Below are 26,571 nucleotides of genomic sequence, written 5' to 3'. Positions count from 1 at the left end.
GGCCATCAGATTTGTGGTACCTGTTCCATGTGTTTTAGTTCTTTTGTGGTGGAAAAAGTTGGAATGGTTCTAGATTAGATAGGCCCTGTCTCCAGCACAAGGACCCTTTCACCATGTCCACTACATGCTTCCTTTCTCTCACTCTCTACACACAGGAAAAAGCCAGCAGCACATTTTATTTGTATCCACATTTCATATCACTAACATTATTCATGAGCAACACATCGTCCATATATCATATTGTTCATAACTGATGAAAGATGAATATGCCATGTTTTCATTTCCTCCAGACACATCTGGGGAAAAAGACATCACCACCAACTACAACTCAAATCCATCAGTGAAGCAGACGATCCGATGACAGTCCAACATTCCACATAAAAGAGCTGTAAAACGGCAATCTGTACAAACCCGTCTCGCTCTGTTCCAGTGTCTTAAAACACAACCAGCTCGGTTTACGTTTGGGACACGGCCCAAATCCACTTGGAGGAGACTGAATTTCTTCAACCGCACTCGGAGACGTCTTTTTATTTCATTATATCTTTTGGAGTCTTTCTTTTCAACTGCTTTTTGATCTCACAGTACAATTACCTCCAGCTGTCTAACATGTTGTACGGGGTTTGAATAGGCCGCAGAGCCAGCTCACACATTTAACCAGATGGGCGACGTGAAAACACAGTGGACACACTAAGCTGAAATGATACTGTGTTTTATTTCTGTATTTTATTCTTATCTTGCCTCTAGCAGTATAAGTATTCCAGCATAATCAACTGTGATTGGCTGAATTGTTGAAAGAAATATCCATCGAAAGGTAATGTCAGAATATTCTTTCTTTCTTCCTTTCTTCCTTTCATCCATCAGACATTCTTCCAAGCCGTAAGCAGTTGTAAGATGGAGCCTCCATGGATCGGACTTGTTTGTCCAGCACGTCTCACAGCTGCTCGATCGGATTGAGATCTGGGGAATTTGGAGGCCAAATCAACACCTTGAACTCTTTGTCATGTTCCTCAAACCGTTCCTGAACAATTTTTACAGTGTGGCAGGGAGCATTAACCTGCTGAAAGAGGCCACTGCCATTAGGGAACACCGTTGCCATGAAGGCGTGTACTTGGACTGCAGCAATGTTTAGGTAGGTGGTACGTGTCAAAGTGACATCCACATGAATGCCAGGACCCAAAGTTTCCCAGCAGAACATTGCCCAGAGCATCACACTGCCTCCGCCAGCTTGCCTTCTTCCCATAGTGCATCCTGGTGCCATCTCTTCTCCAGGTAAGCAATGCACACGCACCCAGCCACCCACATGATGTAAAACAAATTCATTAGACCAGGCCACCTTCTTCCACTGCTCCATGGTCAGGTTCTGATACTCACATGACAGGGGTCAGGGGTCAGTATGGGAGCTCTGACCGGTCTGTGGCCCCATACGCAGCAAGCTGTGATGCACTATGTGTTCTGACACCTTTCTATCATAGCCAGCTTTAACTCATTCAGCAATTTGTGCTACAGTAGCTCTTCTGTGTGATCGAACCACACGGGCTAGATTCGCTCCTCACGTGCATCAATGAGAATTGCGCGCCCATGACCCTGTCGCTGGTTCACCTGTTGTCCTCCCTTGGACCACTTCTGGTAGGTACTAACCACCGCATACCGGGAACACCCACAAGACCTGCTGTTTTGCTCTGACCCAGTCGTCTAGCCATCACAACTTGGACCTTGTCAAAGTCACTCAGATCCTTACGCATAACCATTTTTCCTGCTTCCAACACATCAACTTTGAGAACTGACTGTTCACTTGCTGCCTAATATAATCAGTGTAATTCATTTTATGTAAGTAGCTACATCGCTAGCTCACTCTTTAGCTACTTTCAGTCTATAAAAGAAGATTAAATAAAAGAAGGTATTAAATAAGCTGGTGTCACACTGAGATATTATACTTGTTTGGAACACTGTAATAAAATGAGCTTGGTTAAGACAATGGAAGATGAATCACACTCTCAGCATTCCATCATAAATTTTTATTTCAGTTGTTCTGAGTGAACTTGCCTCATCTTGTTTTTAACGATTCTGTCTCTCCTTTCAGTTTGTCTGTATAAATTCCTTGAGAGTGGAAGCTGAACTCTGCCTCTCGGAGGATTTCTTCATCGTTCTAATCAGTGGGTTATGTTTGATTTATTTCTCCACTCCGTTATAATTTCAGCACGGAGTTTATGAGCCGACTTCCAACGATTAAAACATGGGCTGGTGCCCAGAGCTGAACTCGTGCATAATTCACTCAGCTGAGAACGAGAGTGATAGATTCTCTCTTCTGCACATCACAGGCTCACTGATGCACAGCCTCTCGCTAAGCTAACTGCTAGCTTCCAGCACTTTCTCCTTTCTTCCCTCCTCTTCTTCGCCTTTTCTTTCTTTCTTTCTTTCCTTCACCCATAAATCAGTCTTTCTTTCTTTCTTTCTTTCTTTCTTTGTTTCACCCATCAATCTATCTTCTTCTTTCTTTCTTTCTTTCTTTCTTTCTTTCTTTCTTTCACCCATCAATCTTTCTTTCTTTCACCCATCAATCTTTCTTTCTTTCTTTCTTTCTTTCCTTCACCCATAAATCAGTCTTTCTTTCTTTCTTTCTTTCTATGTTTCACCCATCAATCTATCTTTCTTCTTTCTTTCTTTCTTTCTTTCTTTCTTTCACCCATCAATCTTTCTTTCTTTCTTTCTTTCTTTCACCCATAAATCAGTCTTTCTTTCTTTCTTTCTTTCACCCATCAATCTTTCTTTCTTTCTTTCACCCATAAATCAGTCTTTCTTTCTTTCTTTCTTTCACCCATCAATCTTTCTTTCTTTCTTTCTTTCTTTCTTTCACCCATAAATCAATCAGTCTTTATTTATTTGTTTATTTATTTATCATTTATTCTTTCTTCTTTTGTTCACTGATATTTCTTTCCTCCTTTCTCTATTCTTTCTTTCTTTCTTTCTTTCACCCATCAATCTTTCTTTCTTTCTTTCTTTCTTTCATCCATAAATCAATCAGTCTTTATTTATTTGTTTATTTATTTATCATTTATTCTTTCTTCTTTTGTTCACTGATATTTCTTTCCTCCTTTCTCTATTCTTTCTTTCTTTCTTTCTTTCGTCCATCCATCTTTCTTTTTTTCTTATAAAATTCTAGATTATTTTAATATTCTATTTCTACAAATCTTGGCATTCCATTTTTAACTCAGCGCTGCACTCTGATTGGCTGAGAGGTCATTGTGATGTCATTGCTGAGGGACTGAGTGAGCGAGTGATGTAATGGAGTTACTGTTTTACGGTGATAAAGAACAGATGAATAGATGAAGGTAAAGCTGGGCGAGTGAGGGGGAGGGGCAAGACACAGATGTTCCAGTGGCACGCTATCAAACACACACACACACACACACACACACACACACACACAAACAAGTAAGCAGACCTCTCTCTCTCTGTCTCTCTCTGTCTCTCTCTGTTCCCTCAGGGTTTCCCTGCATGTTGTTCATTCTTTCTCTCTCCCTCTCCATCCCTAATTCCTTTGTCCTCCCTCTCTCCTTCATCCACCTCCTGTGCTTCATGTCATTTCTTTGTTCTCACTCTCACATCCACTCCTTCCTCCTTTCTATCTCTCTTTCTCTGTCAATCATTTTCATTTCTTTTCTTCCCTTCATGTCGTTTTTATTTTGTTCTCCTTTTTTTGTTCTTTGTTACCACTTCTTTCACTTTCCATGCTTCTCCCTCTTTTTCTTTTCATATTATCCTCTTTCTTATTCTCTTTCTTTTTCTTACTTTCCCTCTCTCATTTCATTTCTTTCTCTTCCTGTCTTTCACTTCTTCCTTTGTCCTTTCTCCTTCATCATTCTGTTTTTGTTCACTCTCTCCATCTTTCTCTCTTTCTTCCTCTTTCTGTTTTTCCTTCTATTACTGTTTGAACATACTAATGTTTGTACTCATTTATCAATATCCATCTTTCTATCTTCACCTCTTCTCCCTCATTCCTTCTCACTGTTCCCATTTCTTTGCTCTTATTTTTCTGTCCTCTCTTTCGTTATCTTCCTCTTTTTCTCATCCTCAATGTATTTTTAGCACTGCTTTCTTTACCTTTCTCTTTTCTTTTTTTATCCTAATCCTTCCCTTTTTTTGCATCCACATTTCTCTTTTCTACTTTTCACTTTCCCTCTGTTCCTTTTTTCCTTTTCCTTTTCTTTTTGTATTTACCATTTCTCTGTTCTGTTCTACACCTTTCTTTCTTTCTTTCTTTCATATTTTTGTTTCTTTCATATTTTTTTTCTTTCTTCTTTCTTCCTTATCATCAGTATTTCATGACTATCCCCAGACAGGACATCGGTTATTCTGTGTGTGTTGCGTTATGTTTCTCACACTTCATCCTCGACCCGTTCTTTACGCGGTGTTAAACCATCACCCCGCCGCAGAAACCCCAAACGCTCTCACATTTACATTCACACTCCACAAACAACCACAGCAAACACAGCGCCTGGTCAAGGCTAGCCGCTAATGAGGGAGCTAGCGAGGCAATTAGCAGGGCGTGTTGGAAATCCCCGGAGCGTCCCTAATTAAGCTACGGAGCGGCTCGTTAAAGCAGCATCTCTGAAAAGTCTTTGGAAAGAGACGCCAAGGCCTTCATCGTGTTTCAGGACATGCGCAGGATGTGCACAGAGTTCATCAGGAAATGTTTTTAACAAATCAGTTCCGTCAGGTTTCAGAATTAAACATAGATTCTAAGATATTTTCTGTTTTGTTTACATCGCCAGGTGCATTTTGTGTCGATCTGTGTCTTGTCTCCACCCCTGTCTTTTAAATGGTTTATCTCCTCATTGTGTCATGATAAGTAGGGGGCCAAGCACTGAGGGTGCATAGGCATCCTATTGGAATTGTATGTATTCTTCTTCTTCTTCTTCCTGTTATTATAATACTTCCACAACGGGAGTCTAAGGGCAGCCCATAGACCATTTCATATGTTTTTCATTAAATTTGTCACAGTGATGGAGGCTAGTCTCAGTTACTTTCACAGCAGTTTTTGTCTATGACACTCAAGCCTTCAAGCGCCACTACTAGGGCAAAATTGGACGTGTTTACAAACTAATACCAAAAAAAAGGAGTTTCTTGGATTTTTGATATGTGTGACATTTGATCCATAACCTGTAAATGATTTGATGAAAAAGTCTCCCAACAGGAAGTGAGGGCATATCTCAGCAACTTTAGGTCAAAAAACAAGATTTGACTTCATTTGCAGCTTGAGAAGGCTCCTGAAAACAGGAAGTTAGATGAGATCTCAGCAATGGCTTGAGGTTTCGCCTTCAAATGTAGTATATCTCCCTGGGAGCAAGTGCTGATGTTCCCATTGGCTTTTGGTCTTCCTCTGTCACTAAAGGGTAGGGAAAGAAAGTGCTTGGCCCCCTTAATCGCTGCTTGTAGCTCACCTGCTTTCAGTTCCTTGTATTTTCTTTTGTTTTTCCTTGTTTTTTTCTCTGAGTTCCTCTGTCTGTGTATTTCTGGTTTACTTCCTGGTTTCATTCCTCGCCTGTATTTCTGGTTTCTTGATTATGCATTATCCTTGTTTGATGTTGCTTGCCGGTTCTCTGACCGATCGAACCCAAGTTTATATACTTGTGTCCTGATCTATTCTAGTATTAAAATAAATAAAAACTGAGTTATAAATAGAGTTAACATGGCTACCTGAAGGTGAGGTTTAAATACTGCTCAGTAATACCACTAATGTTAGTAAAAAACAAAGAATTGGAAGACAAACTTTCCTCCATCTTATTGAAGTTCTTTAGGCTTCTGATTTGCAGTAACTGGATTTTGGATCACTGGAATCTTCTAAATGCTTTGCTTTTATTGGCTCACTGCCACAACACAAATAAATTAGGGCACGTTTCATGTAAATGAGATGTACGTATATTGAGCGTAAAATGTGGCGTGTTGTCTGCATACCACATGTAAATAAGGGACAAGTGGGCGGAGCTTGTTTTCAGGCAGGTGGAGCTGATTTGTTAATCGCACTCAAATAGTTTTGATTATTTCATGAAATAGACAAAGTTTCGTTCAGACAGCAGTCATGTCTATCCAAGTTCCGGGTCACTATGATATTATTTGTACAAAACCCAAATAATTACTCTTACTCTGGAAATCCATTTTTCACTATTCGTGACATGCGTAACGGTTAGCGGGGAGAAATATGCAGCGTGTGTCCTACCTCCAGAGGGAGCTCTCGAGCACTTTGCTGGAATCAGCGTGGTAATATCTCGTGAGGATGAGGATGACCTGTTGAGAAACAAAAAAAAAAATTGGTTAAATATTTGCTAATCAGGCTAAGCAGTAAAGAGAAAGATCAGGCGTCTAGCCACCGTGTTCCTAGCCAAGTATCGTCTAGTGCTGAGCCTCAGGCATGAACATGTACAAAGTGGAATCAGGGTTTTTTTTAACCACACAAAAGTATTTGTGAATAATTTTTCATGGTTTCATTTTAAAGCTGCTGTTTTCTGCCAAAAACTCGATAAAGTTGCACTAAATGACTCCTGTAGATCACACACACTTTTATTCCTGCCAGAAATATTTATCATGATGCATCCTCTGGTCTACTGCTAATATAACAGCACACACACACACCCACACACACACACACACACACACACACACACAGACGGATCACATTTCTTTCATTCCCTCCTGTGTTTTGAGTCATGTGGCAGTGGATCATTACAGACTTACACATCTTTTATTCATGCTGCTTCTGAGAATAAAACAAATGACTATGGTGTGTGTGTGTGTGTGTGTGTGTGTGTGTGTTTTACTTCTTTGACATCACCATTGCTTCATTGTGTTTTTTCTTTAGAGTACATAAAGAATCCTAAATAAAGAAATAAAGAAAAATGAAGAGTGTAAAGTTACAAATAATAATGAACATTAAAAGGAAATATGAATGTCATGTCACACAAATTTTATGAATTTATTTATTTGTGTAGTTTTGTAAGAAACTGAATAATTTCTTCGTATTTTCTTGTGTTATTTATTGTGTTTGTCTTACTCCACAGCGGAAATGCTACTTCACCTAATTCATCATCTCCGCATGAATGATTGACAGGTCGAGGTGTCAGGGGAGGGGACAGTAAAAATCAAGAGCTCTGATTGGCTAAAGAGGCCACTATTACTCAAACAGGAGAGAGGAGATAAACAGGCATTCACATCCACACAGGGTTGTTAAATTATTTGTTAATTAATGAACATAGGAAAATGTAGGAAACGGGTTGTCAAATTAATCAAATTAATTAATTATTTCATTAAATACATTTTTATACTTGTTCCTGAGTTATTTAATTATAATAATAATTTGTTAGGGAATAAATAATAAATAAATCAATAATCAGACAATAAGGACAATAATGTTAAATAAATAAATAAATTCATTATTTAAAAATAAATAAAAAAAGACACTAAAGGACAGAAAATCTGAAGATTAGAAAATAAAATATTATTTAATAATAAATAATAAAAATAAATAATGCTGTCAAAACAGAGCTGGCCAGTAAGCAAGAAAGTAAACAAACAAAAATAAATAAATAAATGTCTAATTAGACAATAAGGTTAATAAACCTTATTAAGTTTATTATAACCTAATAAACTTTAAAATAATTTTGTAAATAAATAAATATAAATAAATATCTAATTATCAGTAAATGCATAAAAATCAAACAATCTTAAAATTAGAATAACATGGCTGTCAAACAAACAAGAAAATAAATAAATAAATAAATAAAAATCAAGGATTATTTATGATGTGAATTTTATGTCGAGACACATGTACATTGTATTCCTTGTGGATTTCAATAAATAGGACAAGAAAAAAAAATCAGTAATGCATAAATAGTCTAAATCCTGAACTGTACTGCCCCTTCACCCATTTTTGCCCCGGGGGTAGAACAGTGTGGCATTTGGAACAAAGTCTCTCTTTCACACAGCTTCAAACATTCATTAATAGGAAGAAAACAGCACCGGACCCGAGGAAATCCGGGAAAGTCTTCTGAGGACAGGGAGTTCTGTACAGCACACACACACACACACACACACACACACACACTTACTAATCACTTTCAAAGCAGATGTTCTTCAAAAGTTTCTCACACTCTCCACTATTAGAAAAAAAACCAGAACATCTCTTCGCGTAAGCGCTTTGTGGGTTTCATATCAAGCCTCAGAAGTTTTTCCGAGAATGATCCAGCAGATGGGATGAGGGGGCGGAATACTGTAAATCAGAGCCGGCTCTCAAAACCAGACACTCGCGGAATTCTGGAAATGAGAATTTTAAATTGAAGTTTGTACATTATTGTTGGGTGAAGTGCAAAGGTCCTCAGATTCAAAACCCCTCCCCGTTCACACCTGGCATTACGACCGCGTCTCCAGCGAGCACTTGTGATCGGATTTCATACTTCATTTCCGCTGGAGAAAGTCTGTCACGCACATTTATTACACAAGCCTTCTGTCGCTTTTATTTTCAGGCAGAAATATCCCACGGATCCTATCTCGTGTACCTATACGGACTCTTTCAAACGTTTGAATCATGTGATCTGCTAACAAAACGTATAAATGAATGAGGGATGAGATGATGAATGAAGCTAGGAAAAGCAGCTACTTTCGTCTCTGCTGTTACAGCATTGTCTCGCAAATATTAGATATTTTGGAATGTCATTCAAGACTAATATTAAATATATTTTAAACACATAATTATTTAATCATAACATCTTGTTAAAGTGAATTTTTAATAGATAAAATTCTGAATTAATTTACAGTTTCTCTGTAAGCGTGGCAGATGAGTGCTCAGTCAGCTTATCCTTCAACCCGTGGTGTTTTCTTTATAGAAGTGCAACACAATCATTGGCTTTATTTTATTACTTCAACAACTCAAAATAGTTAAAATAGAGTGAAAAGTGTGATAATATCTCGCACATCCCACTCACACATGACAAGTTTCAGAACCTGGATTCAGTATCTCATGGCTTCATTAAGTCATTTGTACAATTAACTCTTGGTGCATATACAAAATAATAGGATGTGCTGGATCAAGTGCTATTCTATAAGCTGTCTGATAATGGGGGTGTCTATGCACTAAAATTAGAATCTAAATTAAACTTGAATCTAAATTAAACTAAAATCTGTTGCCTTTAATCTACCCTCTGTCCTTAATATTAACACTCTTTCACACTCTTCAAATTCTACCATGCTAATAAATGTCAAGTAAACAAAATTAATTACTTACCAGATGATAAACATGCCGTTCTCTGTTTTTGCATGTTTTTTAAAGTCTCATTGCAAGTGTTAGACTGACAGAAAAGAAGAGAGAAAGTGACAGAAATAATAGTGTGTGTGTGTGTTTGTGTGTGTGTGTGTGTGTGACAGCAAACCTCAGTGGAAAAAAGCATCTGAGAGTTCAACATCTCTGCCTAAATGACTGACAGGTTGATTTCAGGAAGGGTCTGGCACTCATCAGAAACTCTTCCAACTCAGATACGTTTCCCGATTTGACCTCTTTATCAAACACATGAAATAGAGAACACACACTTACCCTGAGCGGGTCACACACAGTTAAACGCAGTGTGTATGAGTGTGAACAGTGTGACTGCTTTAACTCGGCACTATCACACTGAGCCACTGTCTAAAAGCACATAAACACTACAGGAAACACCTCCTCACATTTACCCTCACATTTACCCTCACACTTACCACTCGCATTTACCCTCACACTTACCACTCGCATTTACCCTCACACTTACCCTCACATTTACCCTCACACTTACCACTCGCATTTATCCTCACATTTACCCTCACATTTACCCTCACATTTAACACTCGCATTTACTGCCACATTTACCCTCACATTTACCACTCGCATTTACCCTCGCATTTACCCTCACACTTACCCTCACATTTACCCTCACAATTACCCTCACATTTACCACTCGCATTTACCCTCACATTTACCCTCACATTTACCACTCGCATTTACCCTCACACTTACCACTCGCATTTACCCTCACATTTACCACTTGCATTTACCCTCACACTTACCCTCACATTTACCCTCACATTTACCACTCGCATTTACCCCCGCATTTACCCTCACACTTACCACTCGCATTTACCCTCACATTTACCCTCACATTTACCACTCGCATTTACCCTCACACTTACCACTCGCATTTACCCTCACATTTACCACTTGCATTTACCCTCACACTTACCCTCACATTTACCCTCACATTTACCACTCGCATTTACCCCCGCATTTACCCTCACACTTACCACTCGCATTTACCCTCGCATTTACCCTCACACTTACCCTCACATTTACCCTCACATTTAACACTCGCATTTACCCTCACACTTACCCTCACACTTACCCTCACACTTACCACTCGCATTTACCCTCACATTTACCACTTGCATTTACCCTCACATTTACCCTCACATTTACCACTCGCATTTACCCTCGCATTTACCCTGACACTTACCACTCGCATTTACCCTCACACTTACCACTCGCATTTACCCTCACATTTACCCTCACATTTACCCTCACACTTACGACTCGCATTTGCCCTCACATTTACCCTCACACTTACCACTCGCATTTACCCTCACATTTACCCTCACACTTACCACTCGCATTTACCCTCACATTTACCCTCACATTTACCCTCGCATTTACCCTCGTATTTACCCTCACATTTACCACTCGCATTTACCCTCACATTTACCCTCACATTTACCACTCACATTTACCCTCACACTTACCACTCACATTTACCCTCACACTTACCACTAACATTTACCCTCACATTTACCACTCGCATTTACCCGCACATTCACCCTCACATTTACCACTCGCATTTACCCTCACACTTACCACTCACATTTACCCTCACACTTACCACTCACATTTACCCTCACATTTACCACTCGCATTTACCCGCACATTCACCCTCACATTTACCACTCGCATTTACCCTCACACTTACCCTCACATTTACCCTCACATTTACCACTTGCATTTACCCTCACACTTACCACTCACATTTACCCTCACACTTACCACTCGCATTTACCCTCACATTTACCCTCACATTTACCCTCACATTTACCACTCGCATTTACCCTCACACTTACCACTCGCATTTACCCTCACATTTACCCTCACATTTACCCTCACATTTAACACTCGCATTTACCCTCACATTTAACCCTCACACTTACCCTCACACTTACCCTCACTTTTAACACTCGCATTTACCCTCACATTTACCCTCACACTTACCACTCGCATTTACTACTCGCATTTAACACTCACATTTACCCTCACACTTACCACTTGCATTTACCTCTCACATTTACCCTGACACTTACCCTCGCATTTACCACTCGCATTTACCCTCACATTTACCCTCACATTTACCACTCGCATTTACCCTCACATTTACCCTCACATTTACCACTCGCATTTACCCTCACACTTACCACTCGCATTTACCCTCACATTTACCACTTGCATTTACCCTCACACTTACCCTCACATTTACCCTCACATTTACCACTCGCATTTACCCCCGCATTTACCCTCACACTTACCACTCGCATTTACCCTCGCATTTACCCTCACACTTACCCTCACATTTACCCTCACATTTAACACTCGCATTTACCCTCACACTTACCCTCACACTTACCCTCACACTTACCACTCGCATTTACCCTCACATTTACCACTTGCATTTACCCTCACATTTACCCTCACATTTACCACTCGCATTTACCCTCGCATTTACCCTGACACTTACCACTCGCATTTACCCTCACACTTACCACTCGCATTTACCCTCACATTTACCCTCACATTTACCCTCACACTTACGACTCGCATTTGCCCTCACATTTACCCTCACACTTACCACTCGCATTTACCCTCACATTTACCCTCACACTTACCACTCGCATTTACCCTCACATTTACCCTCACATTTACCCTCGCATTTACCCTCGTATTTACCCTCACATTTACCACTCGCATTTACCCTCACATTTACCCTCACATTTACCACTCACATTTACCCTCACACTTACCACTCACATTTACCCTCACACTTACCACTAACATTTACCCTCACATTTACCACTCGCATTTACCCGCACATTCACCCTCACATTTACCACTCGCATTTACCCTCACACTTACCCTCACATTTACCCTCACATTTACCACTTGCATTTACCCTCACACTTACCACTCACATTTACCCTCACACTTACCACTCGCATTTACCCTCACATTTACCCTCACATTTACCCTCACATTTACCACTCGCATTTACCCTCACACTTACCCTGACACTTACCACTCGCATTTACCCTCACACTTACCACTCGCATTTACCCTCACATTTACCCTCACATTTACCCTCACACTTACGACTCGCATTTGCCCTCACATTTACCCTCACACTTACCACTCGCATTTACCCTCACATTTACCCTCACACTTACCACTCGCATTTACCCTTACATTTACCCTCACACTTACCACTCGCATTTACCCTCACATTTACCCTCGCATTTACCCTCATATTTACCCTCACATTTACCACTCGCATTTACCCTCACATTTACCCTCACATTTACCACTCACATTTACCCTCACACTTACCACTCACATTTACCCTCACACTTACCACTCACATTTACCCTCACATTTACCACTCGCATTTACCCGCACATTCACCCTCACATTTACCACTCGCATTTACCCTCACACTTACCCTCACATTTACCCTCACATTTACCACTTGCATTTACCCTCACACTTACCACTCACATTTACCCTCACACTTACCACTCGCATTTACCCTCACATTTACCCTCACATTTACCCTCACATTTACCACTCGCATTTACCCTCACACTTACCACTCGCATTTACCCTCACATTTACCCTCACATTTACCCTCACATTTAACACTCGCATTTACCCTCACATTTAACCCTCACACTTACCCTCACACTTACCCTCACTTTTAACACTCGCATTTACCCTCACATTTACCCTCACACTTACCACTCGCATTTACTACTCGCATTTAACACTCACATTTACCCTCACACTTACCACTTGCATTTACCTCTCACATTTACCCTGACACTTACCCTCACATTTACCCTCACATTTACCTCTCACATTTACCTCTCACATTTACCCTCACATTTACCACTCGCATTTACCTTCACATTTACCCTCACACTTACCACTTGCATTTACCTCTCACATTTACCCTCACATTTACCACTCGCATTTACCCTCACATTTACCCTCACACTCACCCTCACATTTACCCTCACATTTACCTCTCACATTTACCCTCACATTTACCCTCACATTTACCACTCGCATTTACCCTCACATTTACCTCTCACATTTACCCTCGCACTTACCCTCGCATTCACTCTCACATTTACCTCTCACATTTACCCTCACATTTACCCTCGCATTCACTCTCACATTTACCTCTCACATTTACCCTCGCATTCACCCTCACATTTACCCTCGCATTTACCCTCACATTTACCACTCGCATTCACCCTCACATTTACCCTCACATTTAACACTCGCATTTACCCTCACATTTAACACTCGCATTTACCCTCACATTTAACCCTCACTTACCCTCACACTTACCCTCACTTTTAACACTCGCATTTACCCTCACATTTGCCCTCACACTTACCACTCGCATTTACTACTCGCATTTAACACTCACATTTACCCTCACACTTACCACTTGCATTTACCTCTCACATTTACCCTGACACTTACCCTCACATTTACCCTCACATTTACCTCTCACATTTACCCTCACATTTACCTCTCACATTTACCCTCACATTTACCACTCGCATTTACCCTCACATTTACCCTCACACTTACCCTCACATTTACCCTCACATTTACCTCTCACATTTACCCTCACATTTACCCTCACATTTACCCTCACATTTACCACTCGCATTTACCCTCACATTTACCTCTCACATTTACCCTCGCACTTACCCTCGCATTCACTCTCACATTTACCTCTCACATTTACCCTCACATTTACCCTCGCATTCACTCTCACATTTACCTCTCACATTTACCCTCGCATTCACCCTCACATTTACCACTCGCATTCACTCTCACATTTACCCTCACATTTACCCTCACACTTACCCTCGCATTCACTCTCACATTTACCTCTCACATTTACCCTCACATTTACCCTCACATTTACCCTCGCATTCACTCTCACATTTACCTCTCACATTTACCCTCGCATTCACCCTCACATTTACCACTCGCATTCACTCTCACATTTACCCTCACATTTACCCTCACACTTACCCTCGCATTCACTCTCACATTTACCTCTCACATTTACCCTCACATTTACCCTCACATTTACCCTCGCATTCACTCTCACATTTACCTCTCACATTTACCCTCGCATTCACCCTCACATTTACCACTCGCATTCACTCTCACATTTACCCTCACACTTACCCTCGCATTCACTCTCACATTTACCTCTCACATTTACCCTCACATTTACCCTCACATTTACCCTCGCATTCACTCTCACATTTACCCTCACATTTACCCTCACATTTACCCTCGCATTCACTCTCACATTTACCTCTCACATTTACCCTCACATTTACCTCTCACATTTACCCTCGCATTCACTCTCGCATTTACCCTCACATTTACCCTCGCATTTACTGCTCACATTCACCACTCGCATTTACCCTCACATTTACCCTCACACTTACCCTCACATTTACCTCTCACATTTACCCTCACATTTACCCTCACATTTACCCTCACATTTACCACTCGCATTTACCCTCACATTTACCTCTCACATTTACCCTCGCACTTACCCTCGCATTCACTCTCACATTTACCTCTCACATTTACCCTCACATTTACCCTCGCATTCACTCTCACATTTACCTCTCACATTTACCCTCGCATTCACCCTCACATTTACCCTCGCATTTACCCTCACATTTACCACTCGCATTCACTCTCACATTTACCCTCACATTTACCCTCACATTTACCCTCGCATTCACTCTCACATTTACCTCTCACATTTACCCTCACATTTACCCTCACATTTACCCTCGCATTCACTCTCACATTTACCTCTCACATTTACCCTCGCATTCACCCTCACATTTACCACTCGCATTCACTCTCACATTTACCCTCACATTTACCCTCACACTTACCCTCGCATTCACTCTCACATTTACCTCTCACATTTACCCTCACATTTACCCTCACATTTACCCTCGCATTCACTCTCACATTTACCCTCACATTTACCCTCACATTTACCCTCGCATTCACTCTCACATTTACCTCTCACATTTACCCTCACATTTACCTCTCACATTTACCCTCGCATTCACTCTCGCATTCACCCTCACATTTACCCTCGCATTTACTGCTCACATTCACCACTCGCATTTACCCTCACATTTACCCTCACATTTACCTCTCACATTTACCCTCACATTTACCTCTCACATTTACCCTCACATTTACCACTCGCATTTACCCTCACATTTACCCTCACATTTACCCTCACATTTACCACTCGCATTTACCCTCACATTTACCCTCACATTTACACTCACATTTACCCTCACATTTACCTCTCACATTTACCCTCACATTTACCTCTCACATTTACCCTCACATTTACCACTCGCATTTACCCTCACATTTACCCTCACATTTACCACTCGCATTTACCCTCACATTTACCTCTCACATTTACCCTCACATTTACCCTCACATTTACCCTCACATTTACCTCTCACATTTACCCTCACATTTACCCTCACATTTACCCTCACATTTACCTCTCACATTTACCCTCACATTTACTACCACTCACATTTACCCTCACATTTACCCTCACATTTACCACTCGCATTTACCCTCACATTTACCCTCACACTTACCCTCACATTTACCACTCGCATTTACCCTCACATTTACCACTCGCATTTACCACTCGCATTTACCCTCACATTTACCACTCGCATTTACCCTCACATTTACCCTCACATTTACCACTCGCATTTACCCTCACATTTACCCTCACATTTACCCTCACATTTACCACTCGCATTTACCCTCACATTTACCCTCACACTTACCCTCACATTTACCTCTCACATTTACCCTCACATTTACCCTCACATTTACCACTCGCATTTACCCTCACATTTACCCTCACATTTACCCTCACATTTACCTCTCACATTTACCCTCGCATTTACCCTCGCATTTACCCTCACATTTACCACTCGCATTTACCCTCACATTTACCACTCGCATTTACCCTCACACTTAACACTCGCATTTACCCTCGCATTTACCCTCACACTTACCACTTGCATTTACCTCTCACATTTACCCTGACACTTACCCTCACATTTACCCTCACATTTACCTCTCACATTTACCCTCACATTTACCCTCGCATTTACCCTCGCATTTACCCTCACATTTACCACTCGCATTTACCCTCACATTTACCCTCACACTTACCCTCACATTTACCTCTCACATTTACCCTCACATTTACCCTCACATTTACCTCTCACATTTACCCTCACATTTACCCTCACACTTACCCTCGCATTCACTCTCACATTTACCTCACATTTACCCTCACATTTACCCTCGCATTCACTCTCACATTTACCACTCGCATTTACCCTCACATTTACCCTCACATTTACCCTCACATTTACCACTCGCATTTACCCTCACATTTACCCTCACACTTACCCTCACATTTACCTCTCACATTTACCCTCACATTTACCCTCACATTTACCACTCGCATTTACCCTCACATTTACCCTCACATTTACCACTCGCATTTACCCTCACATTCACTCTCACATTTACCTCTCACATTTACCCTCACATTTACCCTCGCATTCACTCTCACATTTACCTCTCACATTTACCCTCACATTCACCCTCACATTTACCCTCGCATTCACTCTCACATTTACCCTCACATTTACCCTCACACTTACCCTCGCATTCACTCTCACATTTACCTCTCACATTTACCCTCACATTTACCCTCACATTTACCCTCGCATTCACTCTCACATTTACCTCTCACATTTACCCTCGCATTCACCCTCACATTTACCACTCGCATTCACTCTCACATTTACCCTCACATTTACCCTCACACTTACCCTCGCATTCACTCTCACATTTACCTCTCACATTTACCCTCACATTTACCCTCACATTTACCCTCGCATTCACTCTCACATTTACCTCTCACATTTACCCTCGCATTCACCCTCACATTTACCCTCGCATTTACTGCTCACATTCACCACTCGCATTTACCCTCACATTTACCCTCACATTTACCTCTCACATTTACCCTCACATTTACCTCTCACATTTACCCTCACATTTACCACTCGCATTTACCCTCACATTTACCCTCACACTTACCCTCACATTTACCCTCACATTTACCCTCACATTTACCACTCGCATTTACCCTCGCATTCACTCTCACATTTACCTCTCACATTTACCCTCACATTTACCACTCGCATTTACCCTCACATTTACCACTCGCATTTACCCTCACATTTACCCTCACATTTACCCTCACATTTACCTCTCACATTTACCCTCACATTTACCCTCACACTTACCCTCGCATTCACTCTCACATTTACCTCACATTTACCCTCACATTTACCCTCGCATTCACTCTCACATTTACCACTCGCATTTACCCTCACATTTACCCTCACATTTACCCTCACATTTACCACTCGCATTTACCCTCACATTTACCCTCACACTTACCCTCACATTTACCCTCACATTTACCCTCACACTTACCCTCACATTTACCCTCACATTTACCCTCACATTTACCTCTCACATTTACCCTCACATTTACCCTCACATTTACCACTCGCATTTACCCTCACATTTAACACTCGCATTTACCCTCACATTTACCTCTCACGTCACAGTTACCTGTCACAATGGAATGATGGAAAAAACAGAGCAGCTACACTAAAAACAGGAGAGAGTGAAGGGGAGGGTCTACAATGTGCATCTGCACTGCGTGTGTGTCTTTTTAGCACGTTTCAGGAGATTTCAGGCGGCCGTGAGAATTTTACAGGTTGTTTTTCACAGCACCAGCGTCAATGACGTGTTCACACAAGTACGTGTTAAATTCAGCTGTGAACTCCTCAACACACAGTGATGTCATCACAACAGATAGGCTTTGCACATCACTTAAACAGGTTATTAATGAAAATACAAAAATAATGGGACAAAATAAGCAAAATTAAACTATAAATAGTGTACTTTTACAATTTAAACATAAGATAAAGAGACGTTCTGTGGCAGAGAACATCTAGCAGCACACACATGATCATTCAAAGTCAGCTATCACTTCATGTTAATATCACACCGTCTTAATAAGCTGTCTATCATAAAAATGAATTTTTAACATCAGCACGTCCCCAAGGACATTATTCAAAACAATCCAAAGAAAAAGCTACTGAGTATTAAGTCTTTACTTGTTTGTTAACTTTTAAGAAACAGAAAGAAAAAGAAAAAGTTGCAAAGATGAAGGTAAGTTAAGAAAAGAAAGAAAGAAAGAAAGAAAGAAAGAAGCCAAAACATGGAGAGATGAGGATATATTTGCCGTCTTTTATTTTTTCAAAATCGTTTCTTGACCAGACGATGACATTTAGTGGGGAAAAAATCGACGAGTGAATGAATTGTAGCTCAAAAAGAGCGGAAGAGAAAAGATCTATTCAGAGGAGGAACATGGAAAAAATAAAAGAGGACCACACGCACACACAGCCTCTTTATCGTACATATATCTCTCACACACACATACACACATTTTTACATTTATTACGTTTTGTTAAAGCTACTGGATAAAGACGTAAACTACAGTGTGGTAAAACTGAAACATTTACATGTTTAATGTTGTGTATAAAATGTGAGCTTGTAAGCACAAACTAAGAGCACTGAAAACCACAATATTGTTATTATATTTTAGATTTACTGTATCGTCGCAGCTCGAGTGTGTGTAAATATGTCACACTGTAGCTGTGTAATATTTTCTGTACGGCTGAGCGGCGAGTGTGTGTGAGATAAACGAGTCAGAGCGCAGTTAGTTTTTACGAGGCCAGACACCAACATAAATCAGTGTGTAAGAATGTTAACGTCCCGCTGGGGAAGTGTGTCACACTCAATCTGGCAACACAAAAGCTGAACCAAATGCTCCACACACACACACACACACACACACACACACCCACACCAAACACTCGCAATTCAACAGATGATCAGACAGATGATCAATTCTCACACGCTGCTGAATATTCATTTTCAGTATGACATTCAAACACACACACACACACACACACACACGTACTATATATATGTATATACAATGAGAACCAGTGCTCACTTCAGTTTTCCAACGTCTTCAAGACAGATCCATATTTGCATCTTATTAACTTCAAGAGAGAGAATAAAAGAGAGGCTGGTGAGGAAATGACTGTTTCTAGCTGCTATAACGTAAGTGAGAACAGGAACTAACTCATTTCTCGGATGCAACATGAAAAGCAACTACAAACAGATGTGTGAATAACTGTTGATGAAAAAAAAAAGAATAAAAAGCATGTGGTTTGGGACGAGTCACACTGATACATAGATATAGTCACTAAAATAACAGTATGCCTTTGCAATTTTATAGCTAGACCTAGTGATAATCTGTTAGCTGGTAGGCTAACTGCTAGTTAAGATATCATGCTAAATATAAATCAATACACTAAGCGGTAAACATGTTTGATCCTAGCACATGGAGATATGCTACACAATTTACGTTTAATTTTATGACACACTCATTTAAATGTGCTGTTTTCAAATACAGTCAAACATCCCTGTGTTTACGAGAAGATTCCACATAAACGTCCCACTTTTGTGCTAATCACTAACTCAGGAGTAAAAAAGTTCACTAGCTGTGACACAATATTTCTCAGGATGGCGAAATTTGTCTCATTTCCACTAACATAACGGCTCAGTGCTAGCTAGCTCACTTTTTAGCCTTAGGCATTAGCAAGGCTTTTATTAGCAAATTTTTCATGTTTTGCAGTTCTCCACACTCGAAACATCATCTGTTAGCACAAATTCATAAATTTCATCTGAACAGCCTTGTATATGCCCTCACTGCATCATGGGAAAAACTAACAGCACCTTAGCAACCAAGAATCACACAGTACGAATATTAATATATAGCTAGACGTTATACGTGTTTAGCATTCCTGTGTCTTTTGTCAGGCTTTAGCTAGGTGTGTTGATTATTTTATATAGCAGTATATGCTAATTAGTCTAATTAGCTTTACCTTATTAGTCTTTTTTTAAGTGTTTCCTGTTATGGATCCATGCTGATGGGGTCTGCCTTTGATTTGATCCATCACTATGGGGATAGTAGCAAAGCTAAACGAAACATGAGCACACGACTGCGTAATGGATTAAAAGGCTCACTGAAACAGGTCAGGAAAGGGTTAATCTCCTGGTCTGTCCTAATCCAGCTCGAGGTTAATCCGCCGCCAATCCAGTCCACTGAGAGTCGTGCTAATCCAGCCGACTCGGACATGCGAGGATGCTTACAACCCAATACACCGTGTACAGATCAATCACACATCAATCAGGGATCATCTGTGTATTTACTGGTGCATTAATCAAAGGCTAGCTAAACGCGTGTGTGTGTGTGTGTGTGTGTGAGAGAGGTCCATCGTTATATGAAAGCTACACACTTAATATAATTACATATTGTATATTTCCTTTCAAATAAAAATATCACACTACACACTTCAATCTTACACCACAGCGCTGTTGAGCTCTGGATCCTGATTGGTCAGAAGATGTTGATTAATTTTCTATAACAGCAGCTCTGACAGTAGTGCAGGTACAATACACAGGTTTATATTAATTAATGCTCCACATAAACGGATTAAAAAATGTGTGAAATCAGTTATGTGAAGTTTTCTGTAAGGAGCCATTTATTTAACCTTAATGGAAGGAGTCTCCAGTGTCAACACTTTGAAACAGTCAGAGGTAAAGAGGAGTTTAGGCTTTGCGGTTTCTTTGTAACATGATAAGCTGCTTCCTTAAGTCAAGGAACCTGCAGGAGGAAAAGAATAGTTACCATAGGAATTATGGCTCAGGAGATATTGGCCAAAATATCTAACAGTGTGCCATAGTGCCACCTTCAGGCTGATGTAGTTTCCTTAGTTTGGTAAAGTCTGTTGGGGGGGTGGTAGGGGGGAAGGGTTGGGTTGGGTTGGGGTGTCAAGGGGTACTGCATGTTTCTGCCAAATTTGGGGTGTCTACATTTTACGATGTAGGTTTATAGCACAGGAAGAAGAAGGAGGAAAAATCTTTGGTGCTTGGACCCCTAAAAAAATACTCAATAAAACCCCCTAATGTATGAATGTATAATAATAAAAATATTATTATTATTATTGTTGTTGTCGATAGGGGTTCCTGGAGGACTAGTGGTTAGGCCACAGCGCTCTCACTGGCCAGGGAACCAGCCCTAGACACCGGGGTTGTGTGCAACAGTGCGCTCTCAGTGCCGGTCCCAAGTCCGGATAAAACTGGGGAGGGTTTCGTCAGGAAGAGCATCCGGCATAAAATCTGTGCCAAATCAATTATGTGGACCAATGAGCTGCTGTGATGACCCTTAACAAGAGGAACAACATTAAAAAACAACACATCATACCCCTAACGAGAGCAGCTGAAAGAGCAACATCATCATCATCATTATTATTATCATTATTATTATTATTATTATAGATGGTATCAATCAGACGTCAGCGAAAATGGTGGATCAGATATCATATTGAGAAAACACATTAGATATCAAACCCTGTAACAAATGGCAAAGATTGGAAGTGGAGTTTAAAAAAAAAACATTTATTTGGAACTGGAAATTTTTACACACAAAGAGAAGACTATCTGGGTTTTTTTTTTCTTTCCCTAGGATTGATTTTATTGTGTTGTTTTTATTTTGTTTTATTCCGTCTTAATCTTATACTGATTTGATTTCACCGTGCAGCACTTTCTGTCTTGTGCTACAGAAATAAAGCTGACTTATTACATTTATACGTTATACTTTATTATATTTGCAGTGTAAGTGATTTTTGTGTGAAAGAGCTTCATGTAAAAAAAAAAAAACATTTTACAGCTTAGTAGTTTTTAAAGAAACAATATCCGATTGGCTGATACTCAAGGTTTCAGTACCAGTGTTGGAAAAGAAAAAGTAGCACTGTGCCATCTCTAACAATAAATTAGGAAAAATTCAGATACACAGTCTAGAAGGAGTGAAAAAATCCTATGCAGGTGTGATTTTATGGTCTTTGAGGCTTTTTATTTTGCAGGAATCTGCATGAGAAAACAGTTTCAGGAGGTATGGGGTCAAAAGGTCAAACTGTGTGTGTGTGTCTGAGTGTGTGTGTGTGTGTGGTGCCTGGTGTGTGTGAGGGAGGAGATAGATACAGAGAGATTGAGATAATGAGACAGAGAAAAAGGAAGTATAAAATAGAAGAAGAAGAAGGAACAAGAGAGAGAGAGAGAGAGAGAGGGAGAGAGAGAGGAGAATATAGCAAGGCATGTCAATAATACAGAAAAAAACTTTTCATTTCCTCATGTTAATCATGAAAATAAAACACTTAACTACACCACTGTGCCTGTGTGTGTGTGTGTGTACATGAGAGTGTGTAACTTTAACACAGGCTAAAGTACAATGGTTAAAGAAGATAATGAAATTAACACCCAGCTTGGAGAGAGACCATACCACTGCACACGCGCGCACGCACACACACACACACACACACACACACACACAGGCCTGAGGTTGTGTTACCGGCTTGGTCACATTATGGTACGTAAACTGAAACCTGGTAAACACTCAAAACAGCAGCATGTACTGCAGTCACTAAGACACACCCCTCTCTCATCTTTCTCTCTCTCTTTATATATGCATATATACATATATATACATATATATACACACACACACACACACACACACACATCATTTCTCTCTCTCTTTCTGTATATGTATATATGTATGTGTATATATTTATATATATATATATATATATATATATATATATATATATATATATATAAAGAGAAAGGGAAATTATATACACACACACACACACACACACACATATATATATATATATATATATATATATATATATATATATATATATATATTCCATTCCCTTTTATATTCTATCTCTATCTGTCTCTCTGTATGAAATATAAATGATTCAGATGAACAGAAAGATAGTTGTTTTTGGTGTGTGTGTGTGTGTGTGTGTGTGTGTGTGTGAGTGTGTGTTTGTGTGCGCTTGTGTGCATGCATGCATTAATAAACAAATTTTCAGCCACCCACACATCCACTACATGAACATTTCCAGGAACATTAAGCACACATCCACCTTTCAAGTTCCTGTTTAGTTCCTCAGTCAGTAATTTCCTGCAGGCCTGACACTACTGTGGGCGGAGCTTAAGGTACTGACAATCTCTGATTGGTTAAACACAAACTAAACAGAATAACTTGACAGTTTAAAAAGTTGAAAATGGAATATGACTCAGTTTCGTTTTCATTTTCCGGAATATGACTCAGGTTTTTTTTTTTTCAGAAATATGACTTGTTTCTGTCAGGTTGACACACACACACATGCACACACACACACACACACACACACACTCTCTCTCTCTCTTTTTATCTCTCTCAGTGAACACAGCTGTTAGGCCGCAAGAACAGCTGTCATCTTCAACACTAATCCTGTTCACCTTTCTTTCTTTAAAGAAAGAAAGCAAATGAAACATGCAGATAGAGGCAAGAAAGAAAGAGAAAGAAAGAAAGAAAGAGACAGAAATTTGCAGCTCAGTACAAAACTGTGAATGTTTTTGTGCTGGTGATGAATTTTAGAAAGTGGTAAATGGGAGATGGATGAGTGAGCACACAGTGAGTAAAGAAAAGAAAAATATCTTTAACTCCTCTTTCTGAACACCTGCTCGGTTAGAAAAACAAGATGAACTGAGGTAAGCATTCATACCAGTTTCATCCTCTCTCAGTGTAAAAACTTGTGTGGTGCTAAACTGGAGGCCGTAAATTTCCATTACTTGTTAGCGACATTAACGTTGTAGCCCCGGTGCAAAACCATTTTGTGCAAAACCCTCATATTCATGACCTGAAATAAATAAATAATTAAATAACACATATAAATGAATAGTAATAAGATTAAGACATTGTGGAAGTGTTAGTGGCTGAACTGCAGTACTGTAAGATTTAGTTCACGCAAACCTTTTCACTTTCTTGACAAAATGAAGATATCATATATACGACAGTGCAAACAGCAATATAAACAAACCAACGCCAGTTGGAGGCTAAAAAATAAAGACTAAGCTAAATAAATAAATAAATAGATAAAAACAAAGCAGACAATGCAAGATAAAGACAATAAAAGTGCAAGATTTGACACAAAAACATGTTTTCTTGTTGCAAGGGGCAGTTAGCTTTTGCAGATAGCTACTGTTTTCATAAAAGACAAAATAAAAAGGTTTAGGATATAGCACTTTACATCTTGCTCATACACCACATTTAGTTGGAGCTCTTTCACTATTTAGTCGTCATCTTGTCATTCACGCCTGGAGTTTTGTGGGCGTGGCTAAACATAAATCAGCTATGCCGTGAATACGTTTGGTGATTTACGTCTTTTTAACAAGTAATTACAAAAAAAATCAGCAAAACGTTTGTTCAGTTTGAAAACAGAGACATTCTCACACAGCTTTACTACAACACTGAAAAATGAGGTCCACTGTGAACATTTGATTTTTTTTCACCAGTGTTAAAACATTCCCAAATATTTAAAGAATGACTGTGTTGCCATGGTTACCAGGTTTAAAATGGTATAAATGGTATAAATAGTGTAAATCTAACACCTTGCTCAGTGTGAATGAGTTTGTTTTATCTGGCTTGAGAGGATGTTCTGTGTTTACTGGCACCTTCGCATCGTTTTACTCAAACGCCAGTCAAATTTGGATCCTGCATTTTTCCACTGTTCTGGATTCCAGACTCTTCCATCACCTCTACAAATGGAGCCAGAGAAAATGTCATCAAAGCCATGCTGTAGCCTCAGACTAAACACCAGAACTCTGGCTCCTGAGTTTCACCAGCAGCACACACACAGACCTTCAGTCTCTATTCAGACATGTCTAAAGAAGCCGATGGCTTTTATAAGCTTTGATGTAGGTAAAATGTGGCCTTTGTAGAGAATACGGAGCAAAGAAGGTCACTAGATATTGGAATGTGTAAGAACTACATGACCGGCCCTGTGGAATATACTATTTACTAGACTATTTTAAATAAAGATGAAAAGAGTTCGACAACATGCAAGGCTTCTTCGCTGGAAGATCCCTTCAGGGAGAGACAGAGTCTAAAATAAGACAAACCTACCTTCACATGCTCATCAGATCATCCTCTTTCCCAATACCATAATTCCTAGTCATTATTCCCAAAATATTTCCAGGGCATGTAAGACTACCTAGCTAGAATGATCTATTTTGGTATCTTAAAATAATCATGTATGTGTTCCTTGACAATGATTAGAGTCAGAAACTCCCTTGTAATAATGTACATTGCCTTATACCAACCTAAATGTAACTATAAATGGATAAAAAGTATGATATCAATAAATTAATTTAAAAAATTGTAATCGTTGGCTAACTGCTGTGGAATAATCAGAATAAAACACTTTGTGGACTTTGTGCTGTTGGAGGATAATAATCAGCTTCGGGGTGCTAACAGTAACCCCGCGTCATTACACCAATGTCATTGATTATTTTACTCTAACAGCGTGACACACAGTGTGTAAGACCTCCTCCCCTTCATCACGACTATCATCAATGGCTCCATATCATCTGGTCATGTACCAACTGCATTCAAGAGAGCAAGGGTTATTCCCATCTTGAAGAAGCCCACTCTGGATCCCTCTGACATCAGCAACTACCAACCGGTATCACTTCTCTCTTTTCTTTCTAAAATCCTCAAACGAACTGTCTCGCTATCTCTCACAGAACAACCTCCAAAATCCTAACCAGTCTAGCTTCATCACTGAGAAGCTACATGCTGCTAGATCAGCCAAACTGTCATCAGTCCTCATCCTCCTCGACCTTTCAGCAGCGTCTGACACAGTCAACCACAAGATTCTCTTGTCCACCCTCATGAGTCTAGGAATTCGTGGTGCAGCATGGCAATGGTTTGCTTCCTACCTGGAAGATCGGTCACTGACTCTCCACTAGTGTCCCAAAAGGCTCAGTACTTGGTCCTCTTCTGTTCTCCCTCT

General features: G+C 39.9%; 1 protein-coding gene across 2 annotated transcripts in view; it reads right to left on the bottom strand.

The window, feature by feature from the left end:
• Positions 1-26,571, bottom strand: part of sorcs2 (sortilin-related VPS10 domain containing receptor 2) — a 229,358-nt gene that overhangs the window by 160,733 nt on the left and 42,054 nt on the right. For both annotated transcript variants that reach the window (XM_053233068.1, XM_034303986.2), the window contains exon 2: positions 6,218-6,285. In XM_053233068.1, coding sequence (XP_053089043.1) covers positions 6,218-6,285 — 68 coding nt within the window. The remainder of the gene's footprint in view (positions 1-6,217; positions 6,286-26,571) is intronic.

The sequence above is a fragment of the Pangasianodon hypophthalmus genome, chromosome 4, assembly GCF_027358585.1.
Source record: "Pangasianodon hypophthalmus isolate fPanHyp1 chromosome 4, fPanHyp1.pri, whole genome shotgun sequence".
NCBI lineage: Eukaryota > Metazoa > Chordata > Actinopteri > Siluriformes > Pangasiidae > Pangasianodon > Pangasianodon hypophthalmus.
This window is presented reverse-complemented; position numbering and strand designations above follow the sequence as displayed.